General features: G+C 40.3%; 1 protein-coding gene across 6 annotated transcripts in view; it reads right to left on the reverse strand.

Annotated features, from left to right (window-relative positions):
- EVL (Enah/Vasp-like) overlaps window positions 1-21,085 on the reverse strand; it is a 124,816-nt gene that overhangs the window by 47,648 nt on the left and 56,083 nt on the right. For all 6 annotated transcript variants that reach the window (XM_027638113.1, XM_027638114.1, XM_027638109.1 and 3 more), the window contains exon 3: window positions 15,539-15,716. In XM_027638113.1, the coding sequence (XP_027493914.1) occupies window positions 15,539-15,716 (178 nt within the window). The remainder of the gene's footprint in view (window positions 1-15,538; window positions 15,717-21,085) is intronic.

The following is a 21,085-nucleotide window of genomic DNA, read 5'->3' on the forward strand; positions in this document are numbered from 1 at the left end:
ACAACAGGGACAGCTGACCCCCACTGACCCAAGGGATATTCCATACTGTATGGTGTCATGCTCACCAACAGAACTAGGGAGAAAGTTGGCCTGCAGAAGCTGCTTGTGGACTGGCTGGGCATGATCTGTTTGGTGCTGAGCAATGGTTTTTATTTGTATCACCTGCCTTTCTTGGGTTTTCTTTCTCTCTCTTAGTCATCTTCCTCTTCATTAACTTTTTTTTTTTTTTTTTTTTGAGAGGTGGCTCTGCCAAGGCAATGCCACATGGTGTGCACTCTGTAACTGTGGTGATTGGGTGTGGCATGGGAAGCTGGATCCACCCTGTCTGCTGCCTGAGTCAGAGGAGATGAAGCACCATTCCCCGAGGGGACCAGTAACATTAAGGATATGCATCTTTGCTTTGTCTTATCAATTGTAAATTTTATTCCCTGTGGAGTCAGAATGACCTTTCATTTCTTTGAAATAAAAATCCATGTGAATATTGAGCATAATTCACATATACAGTATGATATCTATTTTTATATCCATTCCAAATACAAAAGGATATTAATGTATGAGGGTAGACACTTTCATCTAATAATATAAGATTTCACTGCAATTCAGCACAGAAACCCATCAGAAAATCTTGTAACTCTCAACTCTATCTGTGTTTAATTCACACAGAGAATGGTATAAAACCTTAATCTGACATGCAAATGAATATAAGTCCTTAAATAATACTCTCTCTACATAGTCATCACTGTAAACGTGCCCTCATCTTTACCACCTAAAAATAAAGATCTACTCTGATATGACAAAGCCCTACCAATAAGTTCTGTAAGACAGTTAATGAAAGACTTTAATGAAAGACAGTGTCATGACAAAGGGCTTTTTTCCCTTATCTCTGCAAGGCATTTCAAGCCCACAAGGTGCAGCTGTTAGCCCTCTTCTAGAGATATTTTCATGCTGAGGACTCCTGGCTATTGGATTGTTTGGCCAAATTACTATGATTTTGGGGACTTAATTCTTATCCCATGTTCTACAGGCCCTGCACACTGAGCCCTATAAAATGCACCACCTGATTCTTAGTGGTTCCAGAAGCATTTCCTTTCAGGAGAACTGCATATGTTGTGAAAAAATACAACCCCAATGAGCAGTTTCTTCTTTTTTATGCTGTGCACTATGAAGTCAGCTCAGACATTACACTTCAGGTCGAATTTTGGGTTTGTTCTTTTTTTGACATTAAGTTATTGACTAAGTTATTGATAACATCACCAGAACACAACTAAAAGCACTGGAAGACCATTGTACTACTGACAGGAAGAAAAAAAAGAATGCTTTAAATTTTCTTGGGCCAACTCCCCCAATCCATTGCAGAGGACAAACCCCAAACAACTTGGGTCATGATGGCAGAAACCCTGGAGACTACAGTTCATCCTTAATTGTTCTCATATTAACAGGAACTTGCACGAGGGGACGAACACTCTCCAGCTGAAAAAATGAAAGAAACTAAGATTTAACTGTAATTTCTGTAGGCACTGAGCTCAGTTAGAAAGCTGTGAGGAGAGCCTAAGGAAAAAGGTTTCAAAATCCCCAACCAAGGTTAAACTGGAAAAAACAAACCCACCCAATTTTAAAGCACATATGTACAAGAAGACGAAGGCATGATCATCCCTTTCACAGAGTTGCAGAGCAATGGAAATGAAACCCACAAATCAGCTGATTAGCACAACAGACACTTTCAGAATGATTTAATATGATAAAAACCTCAAACACCCTACTGTATCTGTTTCTAATGTAATATGAACAAATACTGGTTTAATTTATGGAGTGTGAAAGCTGACAATATGTTTTGCAGTTTTGTTTAAATAGCTAATGTTCTCACATTAGCTGTAAATGAATTTTAACACTAAAAATAAATGTAATAAAAATAATGTCAAATCCAACAATTCAAGATACTGCTGACCAGGACTCATTGCTGCATTACTGTTTCTAGTGTAGTCACAAAAAAAGAATTTTTGGTAAAATGTTGGGGTTTAATTCAAAATTTATAAAAATTTAAGACAAGTTCTGAATTAGCACAGAAATGTATGGGATTTTGATTCTCATTAGAAGATATTTCTTTTCTTTAAAAATATCACATTTCCTTTCATCTTTACAATAAAACTTTTTAAAATGTTTTTGTAATTTGCCTTGAATTTGAGCTTTAAAATGGAAACATAAAAGAATGTTTAGCTTGAATTCCTCTTTCTTTGAATCAGAAAGCTGGGGTTTTGTCATTGCCTTCATGATAACTAAATATGGTAATTTACATTATGTGTATTTGGAAATAAAAAGTGAACCAAAAGGTAATTTCAGAATGAAAAATAATTTCAGAATGACTTTCTTAGGAAGGTCAAAAGTTCCATTTTGATTTTAGTAAAATGAAAGGTACGACCAGATGTAACATGTTTCTGGGAAAAAGTTTCGGTTTCCATTAAAAGAAAACCCTTGGAAACATTTTTCCCATCATGGCTGAAATGGTGACTTAAGCACCTGCCCCGTGCCTGGCATAGACCTCTCAGGGAGTTGCCCAGGTGTGAGGCACCCTAAGAATGCTCCAGAAGAAACACACCTTCTGTGTGTTGTATCTGCAATTTAACTTCAGAAACTGAAGAGACACCAGAATGAATATAAGCCATGGCAGTGAAATGTATGAGAAAAGCTGCCTGCAAGACAGACTTTGGTGCAGCACTTGCATGCTCAGCGCCCGCCGATGCGCCCAACACACCAACGCTGACCTTTACAGCATGACCAAGGACACATCTCTGCACTGTTGAGGCTTTTGCAATGGTTTCTCACTGTATCACTGTAAAAATAACTTCCTGTGTATTATGGCTTGCTGACCAAATTCCCTGCCCCCAACTCCAGCAGCTCAATTCGTTTGCCTATAATGTTCTGCACCATTTGCAGTGTCAGGGAAAACATTATTTAAAAATACGGTGGTGTTGACAGATGTAACTGCAGTATAATGTGATGTAAGACAAGAAAAATATACAGCATGACACTAGTTGGCCAATTTCTGGACACAGCAGTAAACTCTGATAAGCAATAGGAGGCGATTTGGGGGTGCACTCTCAGGACGATGAGATAATGCAAAGCCACCCAGGGGCAATCTCGTCTGTAAGAAAATCATTGCAATAACAGTCAAAAAAATGCAGTTACTCTGTGCTCATGTGAATGTTACAGCAGATAGCAAAAAAAGAAATCAAATGCCAGCTCGCCCAAAGAGCCATATATCTATTTTCAAGCTTTAGCTCTGAAGTGTAAATATTATACTCAGAATGATCAGAAAGGTCAGAGAGATGAGAAATTAAATAATCAACAGGAAGCACAAGGTATACTTCCATTTGGATCCTCATCTTTGTTACACTTTTCAAATCCCTCTTCCTTTCACAAATTAGGGGTAAATTACTCATTTTTCAGTCAGGAGTTTTGTTGCTGACTCTGCAGGAGCAAAGCTTTCTCCTGGTGCCTTCTGCCTCCACTGCAGATCTGGAAACTTGTTCTCACATTTAGCCACAAATCTCCAGAGTGCTGCAGGGAGCAGCTTGGATGCTGCTGTTGCCCTTTGGCTCCCTGCAGCCATCCACCTTTCCATCCCTGATCAAGGGTGCCCCTCCTGTGGCAGTGTGCATGTTAATTCTTGCCAGCCTTTGCATTAGATGTACCACCCTTGTTAGTCATCAGCAGCACTTAGTGATTTGGCAGGCTCTGGAGGACACCAAAAGGCTAGTCTCTTTTTGTCCAAGTTCAGTTAGCCTTGCTGTTCTGCTGATTCATAGTGCTTCCTTTTGCATTTAGCAAGGATCCCATAAGATTTGCTGTCAAAAGCATCTTGAGAAGTGAAACTGAAATGTATGCATTTGTAAATGGTGAAGGAGAACCCAAGGACCCAGATTCAAATGTAGAGAGTAATTTCTATTGTGGATGCCAATTATTCAAAAAAAAAAGAAAAAACATATATTCCATAAACTAAACCACCTTAGAAGTGACATCTGTTAAATCTCAGGAGAATCCATATTCAAATGGATTTCTGACCATATCCAACCTTCTGAATGGCCTCCTGCTCCTGACCAGACCAGCACACAGGTACCTGCAGTCTTGCTCCTCGCTCTGCCACGCTGCAGGAAATGCATAATTTCTTCACAAGAACGTGCAGTTCACATTTAACAAGTTCAAACAGTCAAAAGAAGTGATAACTTCAATGACTCGTGACCCCAAGTTTATTTTTAAAGGTTGGAAAAAAGCCAAGATACTTCTCAATCCACCTCTTGGAGCGTGCTGTATCACACAGATGATGTTCTCACAGCTTTCCAGGCGCCGCACTAACCACCAGAGGGAGTACCTGGAAACCAGCGCTAAAGGAAACGAATTAAAATTGATGTTTTCTATAGAGCTCTCCAGAATACTAATCAAGACCAACAGATAAAGCAATCCATGCAAATATGATTGACGGTTATTGCTTGGCAGGGTTTGGCTATTTTGTCAGTAGAAGTGGAGCAGAATTTTAAGTGCACCTTCAAGACCTGAGTCACACTGTCTCCAGCTCAGTTGTGCAGCTGAGCACGTACAAGGGCAAAGGCTGGATGCCTTGGGAACTAAAATCACCTATCAGCAGATTGCTTCCTTCCTGAACTGCAGGATGACACGATACTGTTCCATTCTATCACACTTGCAGTTTGCTGCCTGCTGTGTGGCAGGGACTGTGCAGCTTGCCGGGCCACCAGCCAGCAGCGCAGGACTACACACTCATCACCTCCAGGTGAGCCCTCCTTGCTCTGTGGCATGGAAAGGAAACCGTACAATCACTGTAAACTAGATGCCTAGCATTTAAATGGCTGAAATTCAGCTAAATGAATCCCATTTTCAGCTGTATTGCTTCATTAGGATTAACCAGAGAAATTACAACAGTCACTGCCATAAGGGTCTGAGATTCTGCTTGCAGAACACCACACAACCTACAGCTTTCGAGTCCCTGACTTGGTGAAAAATAAGATGCTGGGTGACCGCACAGAGTCATCTAAGAAGGCCATTAATAGACTTTCTGTGAGCTTCCCAGGGATTACCAGCCAGCAGCAGAAGCTGCTCTACATACTTTGCTGGCAGCAGCATATGGCGATTCACTCGGTGGCTGGAATTAAGCAGACTTTCCCCTCAGCTGAGCCTGCCACCAGAGAGGGTCGCAGAGCTGTGCCCCACCTCCTCAGCTGTACCACTGACTGTCCCCACACAGTCCTCTGGTCCTAAGCACTGTGTGTTTTGTCCAGAAACACATTTCTAGTGAATGTTGTTTGCTCCGTGAACCACGGAACATAACGAAAGCAGAGTTTAAAGACAAAATTCAAAATACTACCAATTTTATTTTGATTATGTGTGAAAAATCCTCTCGGCCCAGGAACTTATTCTTGATTTCTACCTATATATGTATAAATTTCTTCACGAATTCACTTCTGGTATAAAATCCAAAAATTTGCATGCACGAAACCCATCTGTTTGCAGAGTTCAGGCAGTTAGAAAAGTGATAATGTGATGTGTGTTGCTCATGTGAACACACACATAAGGATATGCACAACACACATGAATTCCTGTGAGTTCTCTCTAGCTGTCACAGGGAAATCCACAGGAGCATCACTAAAAACACAGCTTATGCCCATTATATTCCAGATCCCTGATTTATTATTATTAAACTAGAGCTGTAATTATCATTGTAGTTAATAATTAATTACACGATAATTAGAAATCATTAATTCATTAATTAGAAAGTTTGGAAGAAGATCATAGCAAAATTGTCAGGAACCAAAGATGCATTCTTAGCAGCATCCTTTACAGTCAGTGATGAAAAAGAGATGAAAAATGAGATGAATTTTGCCTCCAGAGACACCTAAAATACATAACTGACTGTCCCAGGAGCATCTGATACTGTTCCTATGTTTCTACTCCTGTTAACAGGAGGATCATGGTCACACAATTATAACTTGTTAGGAGTGGGATCACAGCTAGGGGAGTATGTGCATTACTGTGTGAAGATAAACTATTACAAGATCTGGCTCTTAGCTGGGAATGCAGAAAGTCTTCTAAATAAAAAAAAGAACCAAGTTTCTTGCCAGCTCAGCAGCTAAGGCCAGGTGGGATGGGGCTTTGAGCAACCTGGTCTAGTGAAAAGTGTCCCTGCCCATGGCAGGGCGATTGGAACTATATGATCTTTAAGGTCCCTTCCAACCCAAACCATTCTGTGATAATAACCAAAACCTATCTTAACCTCTACACATTTGTGTGTCTCTGTTCAAGTTAAATGCTGATAAAAAATTAGCTAGTACCCAACAATTACATAGGGTACCTGTGAACACTATAAAATAAGTAATTGTGGGAAGGGGCTAACACTACAATTAGACAACATTATCATTATCAGAATGCGCTATTTCTGCAAGATGATTCAAAATGAATACAACGCTTATTCCTGTGTTAGGTATATTCAGATACTTATTAATGCTGTAGAAAGCTGGAGATGTCACTTTTTGTACAATCTCTTGTAAGTTTCTGCAGTTCACTTTTCCAAAAATAAAAAGCATTTGGAGAAGCGCAGCACCATTGTAAAATTAAGTCTAGTCTGGCTGACTCAAGCTTGGAGAACCTGTCAACATCTATCACTCTTTGCAAATCTGCATCTGTGTAACTACCACCACAACACACTGCCTGGTCATTTTTTTGTTTGTTTAAGAATGAGGCCATCCATCACAGTATTTAGAAAAGTCTATTTACTTTCAATATTCTTTTTCCTCTTCTAGTGGTAAAAATTCCACAGAATGTTCTTCTAGACTTATTCTGTGACATTATATGTTATGAACTATGCCAATATTTGGCTCTAAAGACAGTGTGAAGCAATCCAAAGAGTGGGGTGAGATATCAGTGTATGTGCAGAGGTAAACAGAGTACTGTTCTATGTGGAATTACAGCACCTCTAATTCATGTAGGGTCTGAAAAGGAAGACAAACTGCCTTAAAAAAGCAATTCGTGTTCTGACACAAAGTCATTTTATTGTTATTTTAGGGAACACCCCAGCACATCAAGTATCAAAGCACTTTAAGAGTAACAGAAAATGAACACAAAACTGAAAGAAGGTTTGTGAAAAAATCAAATCTCTTCCAAGAAGCAATTTCTCCTTCATTGAAAGAAATCAGATACTCAGTCAATAAATCGATGTCCCATAGACTGTAACTGGTGAGCAAAACAAAATGCACTGAGACTCAACGTGCCAAAGGATGGCATTGGAAAAGGTAAAGAGAAAAATACTGTTCTCATCACAAAAAGCCATTTGTTCTTAATATGCTTCAGATTTTTAAAGAACTGTGGACTCTAAGCACAGCTTAGAAGGCAGTGAGGTGTAAACCCACCCCTTTGCTCTCTGCCTGTGCAGAGCAGAGGGGCAGGGGCAGGGCAGAGCCCACCGCTGCCCGCCTGAGGAGCTGAGCCTGAGGGTGCTGGCAGTGCACTGCTGGCATAGGCTGAGGGCAGGTACTCCTTCTCCTGCCATGTCCCTAGGGAGAGGAGAGGAAGGAGAGGAGGAAGAGTGACACGGAGCTGCTCCTGAGTCACAGCATCTCCTGGTGCAAAGCAGCTTTTGCACTTTTGCTCAAGGCTGAGCTCCACTCACAGCCATTGGCTGACATAGGACATGATGTATATACAGTCCAGACTAACCCCAAAAAAGAAGCCCTTGCTGATGAAGGGGTGTATTCAGCAAGCAAACACCCTATAAATGGTCTCCAAATGAATACCAGCCAAAATCCGGCCTACACTGCTTGCACATAAATTACTAGACTTCTTAAATTTTGATAATTACTTTTTTTTCCTAAGCGAATATATTCTTCTGCCACTTATTGTAGTCTAGTGAAAAAGTCACATTGAATCTCCTACCACTGAGTTCTGGGAACTTTGCCAGTTTGCACCATTTTCAGAAGAACAAGGGTTTGAAGGCAATGGTGCTAGGGAATCTTGCTAGCACAAGTCTTTGCTCTCAACGTGTGCAAGTCTCTCTTAAATCTTTCAACAATTCTTTTTCCCACACACAGTTTCCTTCCTGAAGTGGTTTTCATTTAGTGGAGAAGAATTCAGCACAGCAAAAAACATCAGGAAGAGATTCAAGAGCCATTAGATTTATTATGCTCTTCAAAGAACAGAGGCACCTTTTGTCCTTCTAGACATTCGACAGCAGCTCCGCCGCTGCTGCTGCTGCTTTGAGCAGGGATACAATAGAGTCCTGCAGGAAAGTGGCTAAGATGTGTATAAGCAACATGTCATGGGTTTTTATTTGCATATCGTCTGGAGAGCACTTCAGTGCCCTGGAAAACTTTCTGCCATGGATCCCTACCATCTGAGGGGCTGAAAAACTGAATTGAAAAAATGCCTACTTCTATCGAGCAGAATAATTAAATAACAGTTTGATACTTCCTGACAGATGAATAATAGCAATTATATTTACAGTTCTAACACTGAAAAGAGTCTGTAATCCCAGTTTATCTATTCATGAATGAAGCAATTCACCTCCTGTGCTCCAGTCAGACAGAGCCAAGCTAACACAGAAGACTAACCAATTTTATTCACTGCTTCTTCTGGTTGGGCCAACTTCTTCCAGTTCTGGTTTTAAGCATGATTCTCTTAATGTGAAGTGTACCCAGGTTCTTAGAAATGTCATATATTCAACTTAGGAAACCCACGTTAACCTGAGAAGAGGACATTTGAGCAGGCAGGGGAAGCTTGCAAGGTAAGTGCCTTTATTCCAGGTGGAGAAATGTTCATTGTTTAAGAAAGATGCGCAGTGGGCTTATATGAGGACTGTCATTCCCACCAGCACAGCAAGAAAACACCTTGGAAGCTAGACATGATGAGTGCTCTTGTGGGCCAAGCCGATGTTTTCCAGCCGGGTTCACAAGGGACTCTTGCCCTCAAAGGGTCAAAAATGCTGTGGGGCACTGGCTAGGGGGTGCCCTTCACTGGCAGCTCAATAAATTCACCCTTGGTTTGCTGGTAACAGCTCACCTCTGTCCAGTTTGCAAAGAATGAATTTATTTCTACAGTAAGCAATATACTAAAAGATTATGTATAAGTCAGGTGAATTTTTCTGGAACAGTTCCAGTGATAAAGCAATGCAGCAGACGAAAGGAAAAAGCTCATCATCTTACTTGAATTTTCCCTCCCTCTTCATTGACTTACAAAGCACAGCAATTTAGAACAGAAACTGCCCTATCTGCAGAGCCTTTCTGAGCTTCTAAAGATAATACTGAAACTGGGGTAGGCACGAGGCTGGAAAAACTGTGTTTCTCTAAACCTTTCTCTGGTGTTTTTGAAAGACATCAATCAGAAAAGATTCTTTCCCCTGGGAAAGCTTTGTTTTTTAAAGAAGCAAAAGTGCTTTGTATTTTTCACATGCACCCAATTAACCATTGCCTGCAGGCTGCTATTTTGGCTAGCACTAGGTGTCTGACCACATGGATTATATTTACACCAGTGAGTTCAAAAGTTTGTTACTTACAAATTCTCTATGACTAAACTATAAATAGAAACAACTTGTGGAATGACTTGGCTCAAAGACCTGCAGCAGGATGCATGCCTACAGTTCTGCAATGCCTATGGAATATGAAGTTACATGTGCCTTTACATGTTATTAGCACACTTAAAAGTACAGTGTGCACAGAATATACCATCTTTGTGCTTTATAATCTGCACCAACACACCTGATAGCAAGGGAAACAAGTCTGCAGCACAGTATGCAAAGCATCTTGCATGGGGCAGAGATCCCTTCACACCAGTATGGTTTTGGAACCAGCTGGCTGCGAGTGGGCATTGTGTTCTGTGGTGGGTCCCTTCCATTACTGATGAGTGATTTTATGTATTCTGCAGCACTGTAATGAAGATGCAGTCTTTTGTCTTCCCACACTGTGTCCCTCTGTGGTGCTGGGAAGTCTTGGGGCAATATTATCAAATAAAACAGGCACTGCACTGTAGAAGATGAATTCAACTGACTGAGTTTCCCAGCAGTTACACTTTGGTGCCACTGAAAAACTGAGAGACATGGGACTAGTTGGAAAAATTCTAATGAAAAATGAACTAAATATAACATTAGAAAAATGTATTAAAAACCTGTGTAGACTTTCATCTGAAATCCAGTGCACTGTAATCTTCACACACATCCTTCACTGATAGAAATCTTGCAAATACTTAGGGCATCTAACTAAGAGAGAGAATGTACGTTATATTCTGCCACTTTATCTGCTGTTCGATGAATCAATGCTTTATTCTGTTATTTATCCCCTTATTTTGGTGAGATCAAAGTGCTTTCCAAGGAACTTCCTCTCAGCAATACAGAAATGCTGTCACTTCTGTACAAGGCTAAAAGTAGAATGACTGAAGGAATGGAAAAATATCTCAAACTCTGAAGAATTTCATAAAATACAACTTAGGGGAAAGGTGGCTAGAGAAATACCTGTCAAATAATCCTCAGTGGTGGAAAAGAAAAGCCAGCAGATCTTCTAACGAGAAGAAGAGGGTGAAGAGCAATCCTTCTGACTACCAAAATATTCTCCCTGCAGAGTTAAGGCTGGGTCTGTGAAGCATCATGTGGGGAGGCATGGGGTTGAACTCTGCACCTTCCATGACCTGAGTCTGTATTGTGTGGTCTTTAAGACACTTAGAACATTATTTATTGCTTTCTTACAAGAAATAAATAAATATATCACTATTAATTTTCTTCAAACCTCTCTCTTACCATTTCATGCTTTCCTCCAAGTTCTCCCTTAGTCAGAAAAAGAAGCTGATCTCTAACTATGATTAACTCCACAACAAGCCCTCTGCTTAAGGCTTTCCAGCATGTGGTGTTTACATTTAGAAATAGGATTTTCATGCATTGTAAACCAACAATAAGTATCCAAGTCCTGAAGGTAAAAAGATCAAAAGAAAAGTGAAAGTTCATAATATGTTTTATTCACATCACAGGCAGCATTCACCAGTAGCACAGATCAGAGCCTTAATTCTCCTCCAAGAAGTAACAAGTCTTTAAGCCATGGAAGCCCGAGATGCCCCCAGAGCTCGTCACGCCAAGCCACAGAGCTGAGCCACTGCCTCCTTCTGCAGCATGGGAACATGCAGGTGCTGCCAGGGACCAGCAGGGACTCAGAGGCAATGTCTGAAGTGTGCAAATAAGGAAGGAAGATGATGAAGAATTCCTTTGCCTGTCCCCAGAAATTTGGGGAGCAAGAAATGAGAGAAAATAGTCTCTCAGGGAAGTGTAACCACCCACTGGGAGAAGCACTGAGTGCACAGGCTCCAATTAAGCCCTGTAGAAAGTTACCTTCACCACAGGCAGTGCTGGATTTCCTATAAAATTACTTGCCCATTTTAGCCTACTAATATCCTCACTTTGTGTCCTGCTCCAATAATGATGCTGCGCTGCCACCAGTCATTGCATCACATCTAAGAGGATGTAAGCCTTGAAGAATATGAACCTTGTCTGCTTAGCAAACATCAGCCTGTGGGCAGGATCCACGCAAAATGCTTTTTCCATAGTCTCCTGGGGCAAGAAGGAGTGATGCTCTGCTCCCAGTGAAACCTGGCTGCAGGTGACAAAGTAAGCTAGTGACACATTACCTTGTATCAGGTAACTTATACCAGTGAAAGGTCTATCTTCAAGAAGTGGACACCCATGAAAGAAAAACAATTAAATGGGAAGTCGTTTGTCATACTAATGGTCTTACTAAATGTCACCAATAAAGAATTGTAAGCAAGAGATTGGTAATGAGCAAGTCAATGTTATCATTTGCTCTCATTTTGCAGGCTGGCTCAGGACCAACTCCTTGCTTTTTATTGCAAAGTAGAAAAGATTAAAGAAATGCATAAGAAAATCAAAGTAATCAGGCATATAAACAAACTGGAAGGTAAACAATTGTGATTTAGTGAGGCAACTGTCAACCTCTAAAGGAAGGATGGTACATATTTGTATTATTATTTTCTTTTTAGTCTTATTTTCTCTAATTTCAGATTATTCCTAACATAGTCATAAGCATCCTTACAAAGCACAAGACTGAGCTGAGTCTGTGTTCATCTCCTGCAAGGCTTGCTTTAGCCCACCCTGAGGATGTGCACTGGGAGAGGCTCCCACCACAGCATTGGGAACTTGGACACATGTAAGATGGCCAGCCCTCTCCACAGGTAAGAGTATGAGCACATCGCCTGCAGAAATATAACTAGACAGAGGGTTTAGACTGTGGCTTTTCTCCCAACTTTTGTGCTCTTTGGGATGTCATACCCCTGGCAAGATCCACTCCCCAGTGCTGATCTTGACATGCAACCCAGGTTAACAGTCTGGCTGTAGGATCTGATTCAGCCTATTTAACCATAGGCATTTAATGAAGCACTTGGTTTAGTTTTCACTCATGCCTCATGTCATCAGTACAGAGAGGGCAGTGCCTGTGGTTGATCTTGGGCGTCATAGTTTCTCTTGTGAGGAGGAGGGACAGTACAGTAATTCTCATCACTTGTTCATAACTGTACATTCATTTAAAGTGACCCAGTAATGTGAAAGTCAGCACTACCTAAAAATTATTTCCAACTCCCCAAAACACAGACTGCTATAATTTTCTTAAACTAATTCACCACTCAAAACCCCACACCATTGCTTTGTGCCAAGACTAGTTATTTTCCCAAAAGTTACAGATCCTGACTCCATGCCTGCTGAAGATATGATGCAGTCTCACATTTTCTGCTGTAGTCTACCATGATTAATTTTAGTTTATGGAAGTGGGTGGTAGAACGAAGGGAGAAGCAGCCATGGAAGCCAGAATCTATTCAACTATGGGAAGATCAGAAGTTCCTAAACATAATAATGTCTCAGCAGGGAATATATGAAAAAACTAAACATTAGAAATAGCACATCCCAAGCAGTGCACATAGCATATTTCAAGCTGTAAGTTAGCAGATAGGGTGTGCTGTCCTATGAATGTGCCAGAGGGAATCTCTGTTTAACACTGTGGTTTTGGTAGAGCATTTTATTAGTGTGTGGAGCAGTTCTGTGAATACAAATGCATCCCTTAAAGCTGCCATCCTTCTGCATGAGCACATGAGCACTTTAATACATGGATGTGGAGATATAATAAATGCATTTTTTTCCTAATGATTTTTCCATATGAAAAAGAAGACTCTAATGCAGTATGCAGGCAGCAGAATGGATGGAGTATGCAGGCAGTGGCTGTGCCTGAAAAGATATATGGATATGTGTGTTTGTGTGAATTCCTATTTGCACGAATTCATACTCACAAATATATACAGGAGCCTGGAAGAGCAGACCTGAAAAAACGTCTTATACCTTATATCCATTATGGACTTTTGCTGTCAGCTTGCATGCTGAGATCATTGCAATAACTGGGAAACTTATGATGACATAAAAGTCCTCAATATAATCTATTATCAATCTGTAGATAATATAAATCAAAAAGAAATATTTATAGAAATAAATTTCATAAATAAATTATAGAAATAAATTTCATAATTAAAAAGAATGAATAAAAATGAGTATTTGAGGAATTTCCTTCATAGAATCAGAGATTTTTTTAAAAAACCTCAAATGCTGAAATTATCTTTAAACCAAATTTCAGTTTTTGATAAGCTCAGCTGTAAAGAATGGGACAACTGAAAATCTTTGAAACTTCTAACACTTTACGTATGAGAGAAGAGGGGTTGTTGAAGACAGAATATTTACCAGACCATTTGTTTTTACAGAAAAGAAAGCAGGAAACTTTTTCATCTGTGACCCAATTCATGTCTGTGTATGTGACAACTATGAACTCTAAATGCAAGCTCTTCAGCATAGGCTGCATCTTAAATCTGTAAAGGATCTAAAGCACACTTTGGTGTGCTAAGTAAATAAATACCCCCAAAAATGCAAAATGCAAATTATTATTTGTTGTATATTCATAAACTTCTCAGAAATTTAATAGGCTTTCAAGTACGCAAAAATACTTTCTTAAAATACCTCTTGTTCTTTGCTAAGAGTAGCTAACATAATTAAAGTATCAACCATAAGACAGTTTCTTTCATTTTAGCCTATGTGTAATAAATTCTCATCCTGAGCCCTGTGTTTCCACAAGGCACCTCCCTGAAACAACATCAAAATCCTACAAAAACCTCACTCCCTTCGACAGGAAGAGACAGATGGGGAAAAAAACCCAACCCAAACTTCAGGACTTTCAGAAGAAAGGTAGAATCATCACAGGCATTAAACTAATCACTACACCAAGACCATAGTCAAAGTATCCAATTTTGGAGTCTTATTTGGTGGTCTACAGGGGCTGAGAGCATCTGAGCAGCAAAAGAGCTTTGTACTCTGCAGATTTGCATAAATTTAGGACTGCTGAATCTTAGCCAGATTTCCTCATGAAGTCTCCTGCTGTGGCACAACTACAGCTGAAAATGTTCAATCTGAAGAAAGCAGGATTAAGTCCTCAGTATTTCCAAATATAGCTCAGAATTTAAAATACTTCTTGATTTTTGACGACTTTTGCATTTTTCAGCTTAATAGGTCAGAAATAACAGAATAAAAAATATGAAGTTTTATATTATAAATATGCCTTTTAGTAAGACATATTTGTGCATTGAAGGTTGTCAGGCGACAACCTCTCTCTAAAGAGCTGCTGTCCATCGCCAGTGAACACTGCAGTGAAACCCGGATGGCAGTAGGTGATGTAAACCTTGACTCACTGTGTTTGCAAAAGGAAAATAGGGCTGTGGTGTGTATTTTACAGGGAAAAAAAAGACACCACACAAGGACTGCTCTGTTCCCAGCCCAGGAGCTGCAGAGAGGTCATGAGTGTGTACTGAGGGTAGTACTTCATCCAGATACCACAGACCAGAAACTGGTTTCCACTGAGAAACCAGGATGTTATTTTGGGCCCTTCTCAAGCTAGTGCAATGACAATTCTCAGAACAGCAAACTTTACCACAAATTTTTTCTGCAGTCAATGTAGTATTGAGGGATATCAATCAATGACCGGAGCACAAGACTTTACATTTTACCTTCTGAAATAATCAAGGTGTCACACATTCCTCTTTTTGAAAGCTGATGCATTGGGTGGAGCTGACACTCAACACACTGGAAATACCAGCTCCAAGTTCTATCTTATAAAATGTTGCTAATTTTGCTCTAGCTTCTGTTTATTTAAAGTTATATTCTGCCTTTTTACATGTAACACATATACAGATCCACATAAATCAGTGTGCCTACCTGCCTGCTGAGGCATTCCCAAATAACTATGGTGAGTTAAGGCACCATGAAAAATGAGAAGGAATGGAAATAAAACCTGAAAATGTGTACAATTTATGCTAAAGCAAATGCTGATCTAAAGGCTGTCTACTAGAGGTTAAGTTTTTTTATTATAACATGTTTTATAATGGCATACTATCCAATACAACTGCACTAGGTGATTGATAACAAACATTGTAAAATGTCACAGATTAATAGAGATTCATTTACCTCCATCTTGTGAGTTCATGATATTCAGAGCAAACAGCATTGCATTGGAGAATGTGGTAGCCTCTTCTTTGCTTGCAAAATTCAAGCCATAGACCTGCCGTGCGTCGCGCCATTGATGAAAGGTAGGTGTTGCTTGATTGTACTTCAATCCTTTCACAATTGAGTAATTAATCACTACCTGTGATTTGAAAGAGAGGGATAAGGATTAAAAATAGTTCTGTTTACAGTGGGGGAAAAAAACACCCAACCCTTGTGTAAAGGTTAACTAAATTGGTAGAGGCAGTTCCTTTGGCAGCTCCTACATGGCTGTATGGTAAGGCAGAGCGTGTTTCGGTGACAGAAGACCCACATCTAAGGGTGAGATTTACGACAGTTCAATTCAGCCTCGGGGACTTGCAAGCCAGTTTTGGCAAAATCTATTACCTGCTCGTGTTTTCTACAGCACCTCCACAGGATGCAGCTGTGCAGATGCTGCAGACAGCTGTCAGGAGCCAGTGCCAGCAGCTGTTGCCATCTTTTGGAGGATGATCATGCACAATTGTTAGAAAAAGAGCCAGACAGAGCTCTTGGCACCAACCCTGCCCTACAGCAGATAAATGTTTTGACTCATTGCACCAGCTCTGCTTTTCTCCTCCCATGCACCTGATCACCACCAGCTTCTTGTGTTGAGAGTTTTTTCTCCAGAATCAGACAGGTAATGACAAAAACAGACAACCACATATTTCCGCTCCCACCTCCTCCCTTGCTTGTATGAGTGATATTTTCCAGGTAAGGGGTGACTGCAGCAGAAGGATGTTTCTGCATATTTTGATTTAATCTGCTAAATACAATGCCCTGTTTATCCTTGGGCAGGGCACATGGGACATCCAGCTACACAGTGTAACTGGGATCCAACCAGAAACCTCCAATGCTAAAAGTGTGACCTGATCTAGCTGAAGGGGGAGAGGCAGGAGTGTCCCCTGCACAACTAACAGGCCAGAAGGATGGATGGCACAGACAACATCCCTGAGATACCCATCTGTGCACTGGCAGCGATACTCTGTTGTGACACAAAGTTAAGAAACAAAATGCCAGCAGAAAACAACGAAGTTGTAGGAAATGGAGGCTCCCCCTTCATCAGCTCACACAGGCTGGAGACAGAAGGGAACCAGGGACAGAGAACCTTGAAATTATGAGCAGGAAAAGTTCATTATTTAAATACAGCAAATCTGGTCTTGAATGTTCCAAGGGGTTCTCCTGCTGTTGTTAAGATTGAGTGCACAAAGGTGTCTTGTACAGATGTTCTGGAGACTCTGCAAGGCACATGATGATAACAAAGTGCTTCAGAGCAGTAATTAACATAAAGGTCTCCCCGTTTGAAGCATAGGGGTTTTTTACAGGTGTTTCTAAGGGATCGTTACTCTAAAGCTTCATATGTCAGTAAGATGGCATCTGCCAGGTGGAGCAGACCAAAAGTTCATCTTTTAAACTTCAGTTGTAATCTACAATAGGTGAATTGGAGAAGATTACTAGAAATCTTGCAGAAATAAGTAATGGATTTATTCATGACAAACAGTTCTTCCTATAACTCTTCACTTAGAATCTGACTTAAAAACTGAAACATGACATTTTAAATGCCTTTTTTTTTCTTTTCAACACCCTTTTGGTATTTTATATCCTGAAACAAAGCAGTTTTCTTACTGTTATAAATGTCTGTGCTGTTTTGAACCCTGTTAAATTCTGGATTTCAATGATCTCATATGGCAAGGACAGACCAGGTGTGCACAGCATTAATAAGTTGACATCTTTCTATGCTCCCATGGCTGTAACGCTAAAAAAAAAAGTTTGCTTCTCTTCTACTTGGTTCTCTCCTTCACCCTTTCATCTCAGTTTAAAGTGTAGGCTCCCTAAGACAGGCAGGGAATTTTAGGATCTATAAAAAAGCTCAAAACTGAGAAGCCCTTCCTTTTGGCTGCTGAGTTGTGAGCTGTCAGCATTGATGATGGTGGTGGCCAATGGGACTCATGGGAACAGGGCTAGAAGGGATTAAATGAGCTTCAGGGCAACACCTGAGGTGTAAACACAGCCAAGATCACGGGAAGAGCTCCCACACAAGTCTCATCCCCGTGCTCTTGCTTATTGAACCAGGACAATAAAATTGTTTGTTTCTCCAGAGCATGAAATGGCTCAGACGGTTGTTACTGTCTTGGGCCCTTCCACAATGCCTGCACTCAGGTTCATCTCATAGGGAGCAGACAGGATTGCTAAAACAGGGAGGATATAAAAACTGCTACAGTTAGGCCAGATTCTTTCCTCCTGAAGGAAGGCCCAAACCTGACGAACTTCTAGTAATTTACAGCAGTGATTAATTGGTTCTTTATTTTTCAAAAATTGTGGTTAGTTTATATCTCAATTAGCTTTGTGAATTTCTTGCATGGTGACTGAAGCTCACACGTCACCTTTACAACAGCCCATGTGACAACAACAGCTGTTGCAAGTTGCAACACAGGGGTAAAGCATGTGGTTATGACTGTTGGGCTTCAAGAATAATAGAACAGTTAAGGTTGGAAAAGACCTCTATGAACATTGAGTCCAAGATGAAGGCTGCAAGGAAACATCAAAAATCATGATGTTAAGTGATTGTAATACTGATCTGGCCTTAGCTTCTAACCAGTTCTGGCCTCTGTGGCTACTCCAAAGCTTCAAAAGTCTGTTTGTGGTTTTCTGAAGGTTACCACTCACACCAGCATGAGTCTGTGCAAACCTGCACCTCTGTGCAGAGCAGAAAAGGGAACTCATGTCCTGCTGTTCTGTAACCCAGTCCTGCTGCTACAAGCAAAGCATGTAATGAGTATGTCACCCAGACATTTAAAGGGAACAAGAGGTCTGGTGACCACTTCCTGGTGGTGAGAATGATGCTCCAGTTCTGCTGCTCTAAAAGCCATATCTCTTCGCGGTGAACTTTTTAGACACTGTCAGCTAGAGAAGAAGATGAACACAGATAAGCAGATAGTGCTGTAAATTCCAACACATTCACCAAAAAAGGGCTAGATAACAGAAAGGCAGCTAGACAAAGACAAAAAAAGGAGTCTGCAGAAGAATATATGTGAAAAATGAAAAAGAGGATGAAAATTAAAGAATGATGTTATTATAAGTGTAATATAAAAGAAAAAAAATAAAATACTAAAGGCAGGCAGGGATGAAGCCATGAAGATTATTCTAGTCTGTGCCTTGCCAAACAGTATGTAATAAAAGTTGAAATTGTTCCCCCATGGTATTGTTGTGTTACCTATTTTAAACTAATTTCTCAACTCTTGGAAATCTGTGTAGCTCCATTAGCTTCACTATATGCCAAATCACATGTTAGCTGAAGATTGGTCCTTTTCAGATAAATATGTCTTTTCTGGGAAATCAACAGCTTTTGCCAAAACCTCAATTTCAGTGAGATTTAACACAGCCTGAGAGCAAGCACAAACGGCTTGTACAGAGAATTACTTTTACTGAAATTCATTTTTTTCTCGTTAAATGCCAATATTTAGCAAGTCTAGCAAGCTTATGATTCCATGTGAGACTTATATAAAATATATTAAACTCTGAATCTTGAGACTTTCAGTGTTCCTTTGAATACTACTATGCCACATGCTGTCTTGAATATATTTTATTCATAATATTGGATTTTTGCAATCATATATAAGGTGAACACTTTGTTTTAGACCATTTTAGGTGACTAAGGTAATAACCTATACTTTCTGTTTGTTCGAGGGAGGATTTTTAGTCTGTAAACTTTAGAAAAATATATTCTTCTATGTGCTTCCCTCTTAATTGAGATGATTTGTAGATAGCATGCAGGCTCTTCGTAAGTTGGAACATTTGAAAGCAAATAGAATGTTAATGTAATGTTTAAAGTACAGCTCAAGATTTGAGTTTTTAAGATGTCCTACTCTTTAATTGTATACTCTGATTAAGACAGACCTCTGGTACACAGTCTCCCTTAAGTATCTCCCTTGCATACACATGTTGACTTTATGACTTCTGCTTGTTATACACCAGCTATTCAGTCCCATCTTAGATTGTAGTCACATGAAAATCATTTACATTCACCTGCTGGCTATGTAAAATAAACAGCTGGCATAGCTTTGTACAAAGCAGTACTGGCTTTCACAACTGCCTAAGAAGCCATTGTATCTAGTTTTGAAAATATTTTCTATTTTGGAATGGGATTAATAGAATTAATATGATTCCTTCGCTCTACTGAGAAGCATAAAAGCAGTTGCAAAACTTCTGACAGATGTTTCAAAAGTGTACTGCAAGGAGCTGAAAACCAATGTGCTCAAAACCCACCTATTTCTGTTCTGCTTTTCCTTTTTCAGAGTGGTGACTCTATATATGGACAGTGTCATCATCATGGCTGGGCTTCGCGAACGAAGATTTGAGAAATATGGACAGTGTAGCAAAGTCATTACCACTTCCAGTACGCAACCTAACTAACTTTTCCCGTTGGCCCAAGCATCACTACAGCTGACAGATGAGAGAGATCACTTGCATTTCCATAAGCAGATCAATCAATTCAACATTTGTGGCAGCTCAGAGGTGCCCTGGCTCCTGCTGTCTGGACTAGCTTGACTTGGCTTGACTTGCCCTGCTCACCTCACCTTCCCAGAAGGCAATGACACTCTCTGAACCAACAGGCAATCAATCAATTTCCCACTTCTTCCTCATTCTGCTGCCAGCCAGAGGGCTCAAGGTGGGCACAAGAGGTGGGCAGCGTGGGCAGGCTGAGCTGTCACTGCCGTACCAGCCTCATGCCAATACACAGAGGGAGCCCCCAGCTCTGAAATTTCTGCTCTAAAATGCAGATGGAACTGCAGTGCTGCACTGCTACTCCACCCAAGTAAACTTTTGCTTAGGGTATAATTGTGACATTTAGTTAGGGAGCTTCTGACAGCACACACTGCCTGGCACACCACGAGCCAGGCCGCCCGGAGCCACACCGTGCCAGCCCTGGGCTCAGCACTGGGCTTTGGGGCCAATCAGACTGGGGGCCTGATCCCAGTTCTGGTAATCTAAATCCCATATAACTCCTTTAATACCTGAAGAGGTCCTGCAGAATTAGGCTGCTGTAAATCAGATCATAGTGTGCACCTAGGATTTTAAAGTGCATTACAAGGAACTAATTACTTAACACAGCAATATAACAATCCCACTTGGTGAGACAGCAGTGGATTTTAATATAATATATTAAATTTTTAGAAAATTAAATAAAATAATATTTTATTATAGCACTAAATCCAAGTAAAAAGTAATCTGGGGGGAGCTGAGAGCAAAATCTGCAGAATGAAACAAGAGTCATTTCCCAAGAAAAAAATGGAAGAGGAGAATAACATTAAAATCTCTCTGGTATCTACCAAAATTTCTTTTTTCAAATAAGGAGTAATAACCTATATTACATTCTGTGTGCAAAAAATTGTACAAAATCTGAACAAGTGGAGTAAACAGACTTGTAGGCACCTTGCAGGGAGCAGGAAATGTTGCACTGGGTGTAGAACTGAGGTTACCAAACGAGATCAA

Source organism: Corapipo altera, unplaced genomic scaffold (assembly GCF_003945725.1).
Source record: "Corapipo altera isolate COAL_440 unplaced genomic scaffold, ASM394572v1 23, whole genome shotgun sequence".
In the NCBI taxonomy this organism is placed as follows: domain Eukaryota; kingdom Metazoa; phylum Chordata; class Aves; order Passeriformes; family Pipridae; genus Corapipo; species Corapipo altera.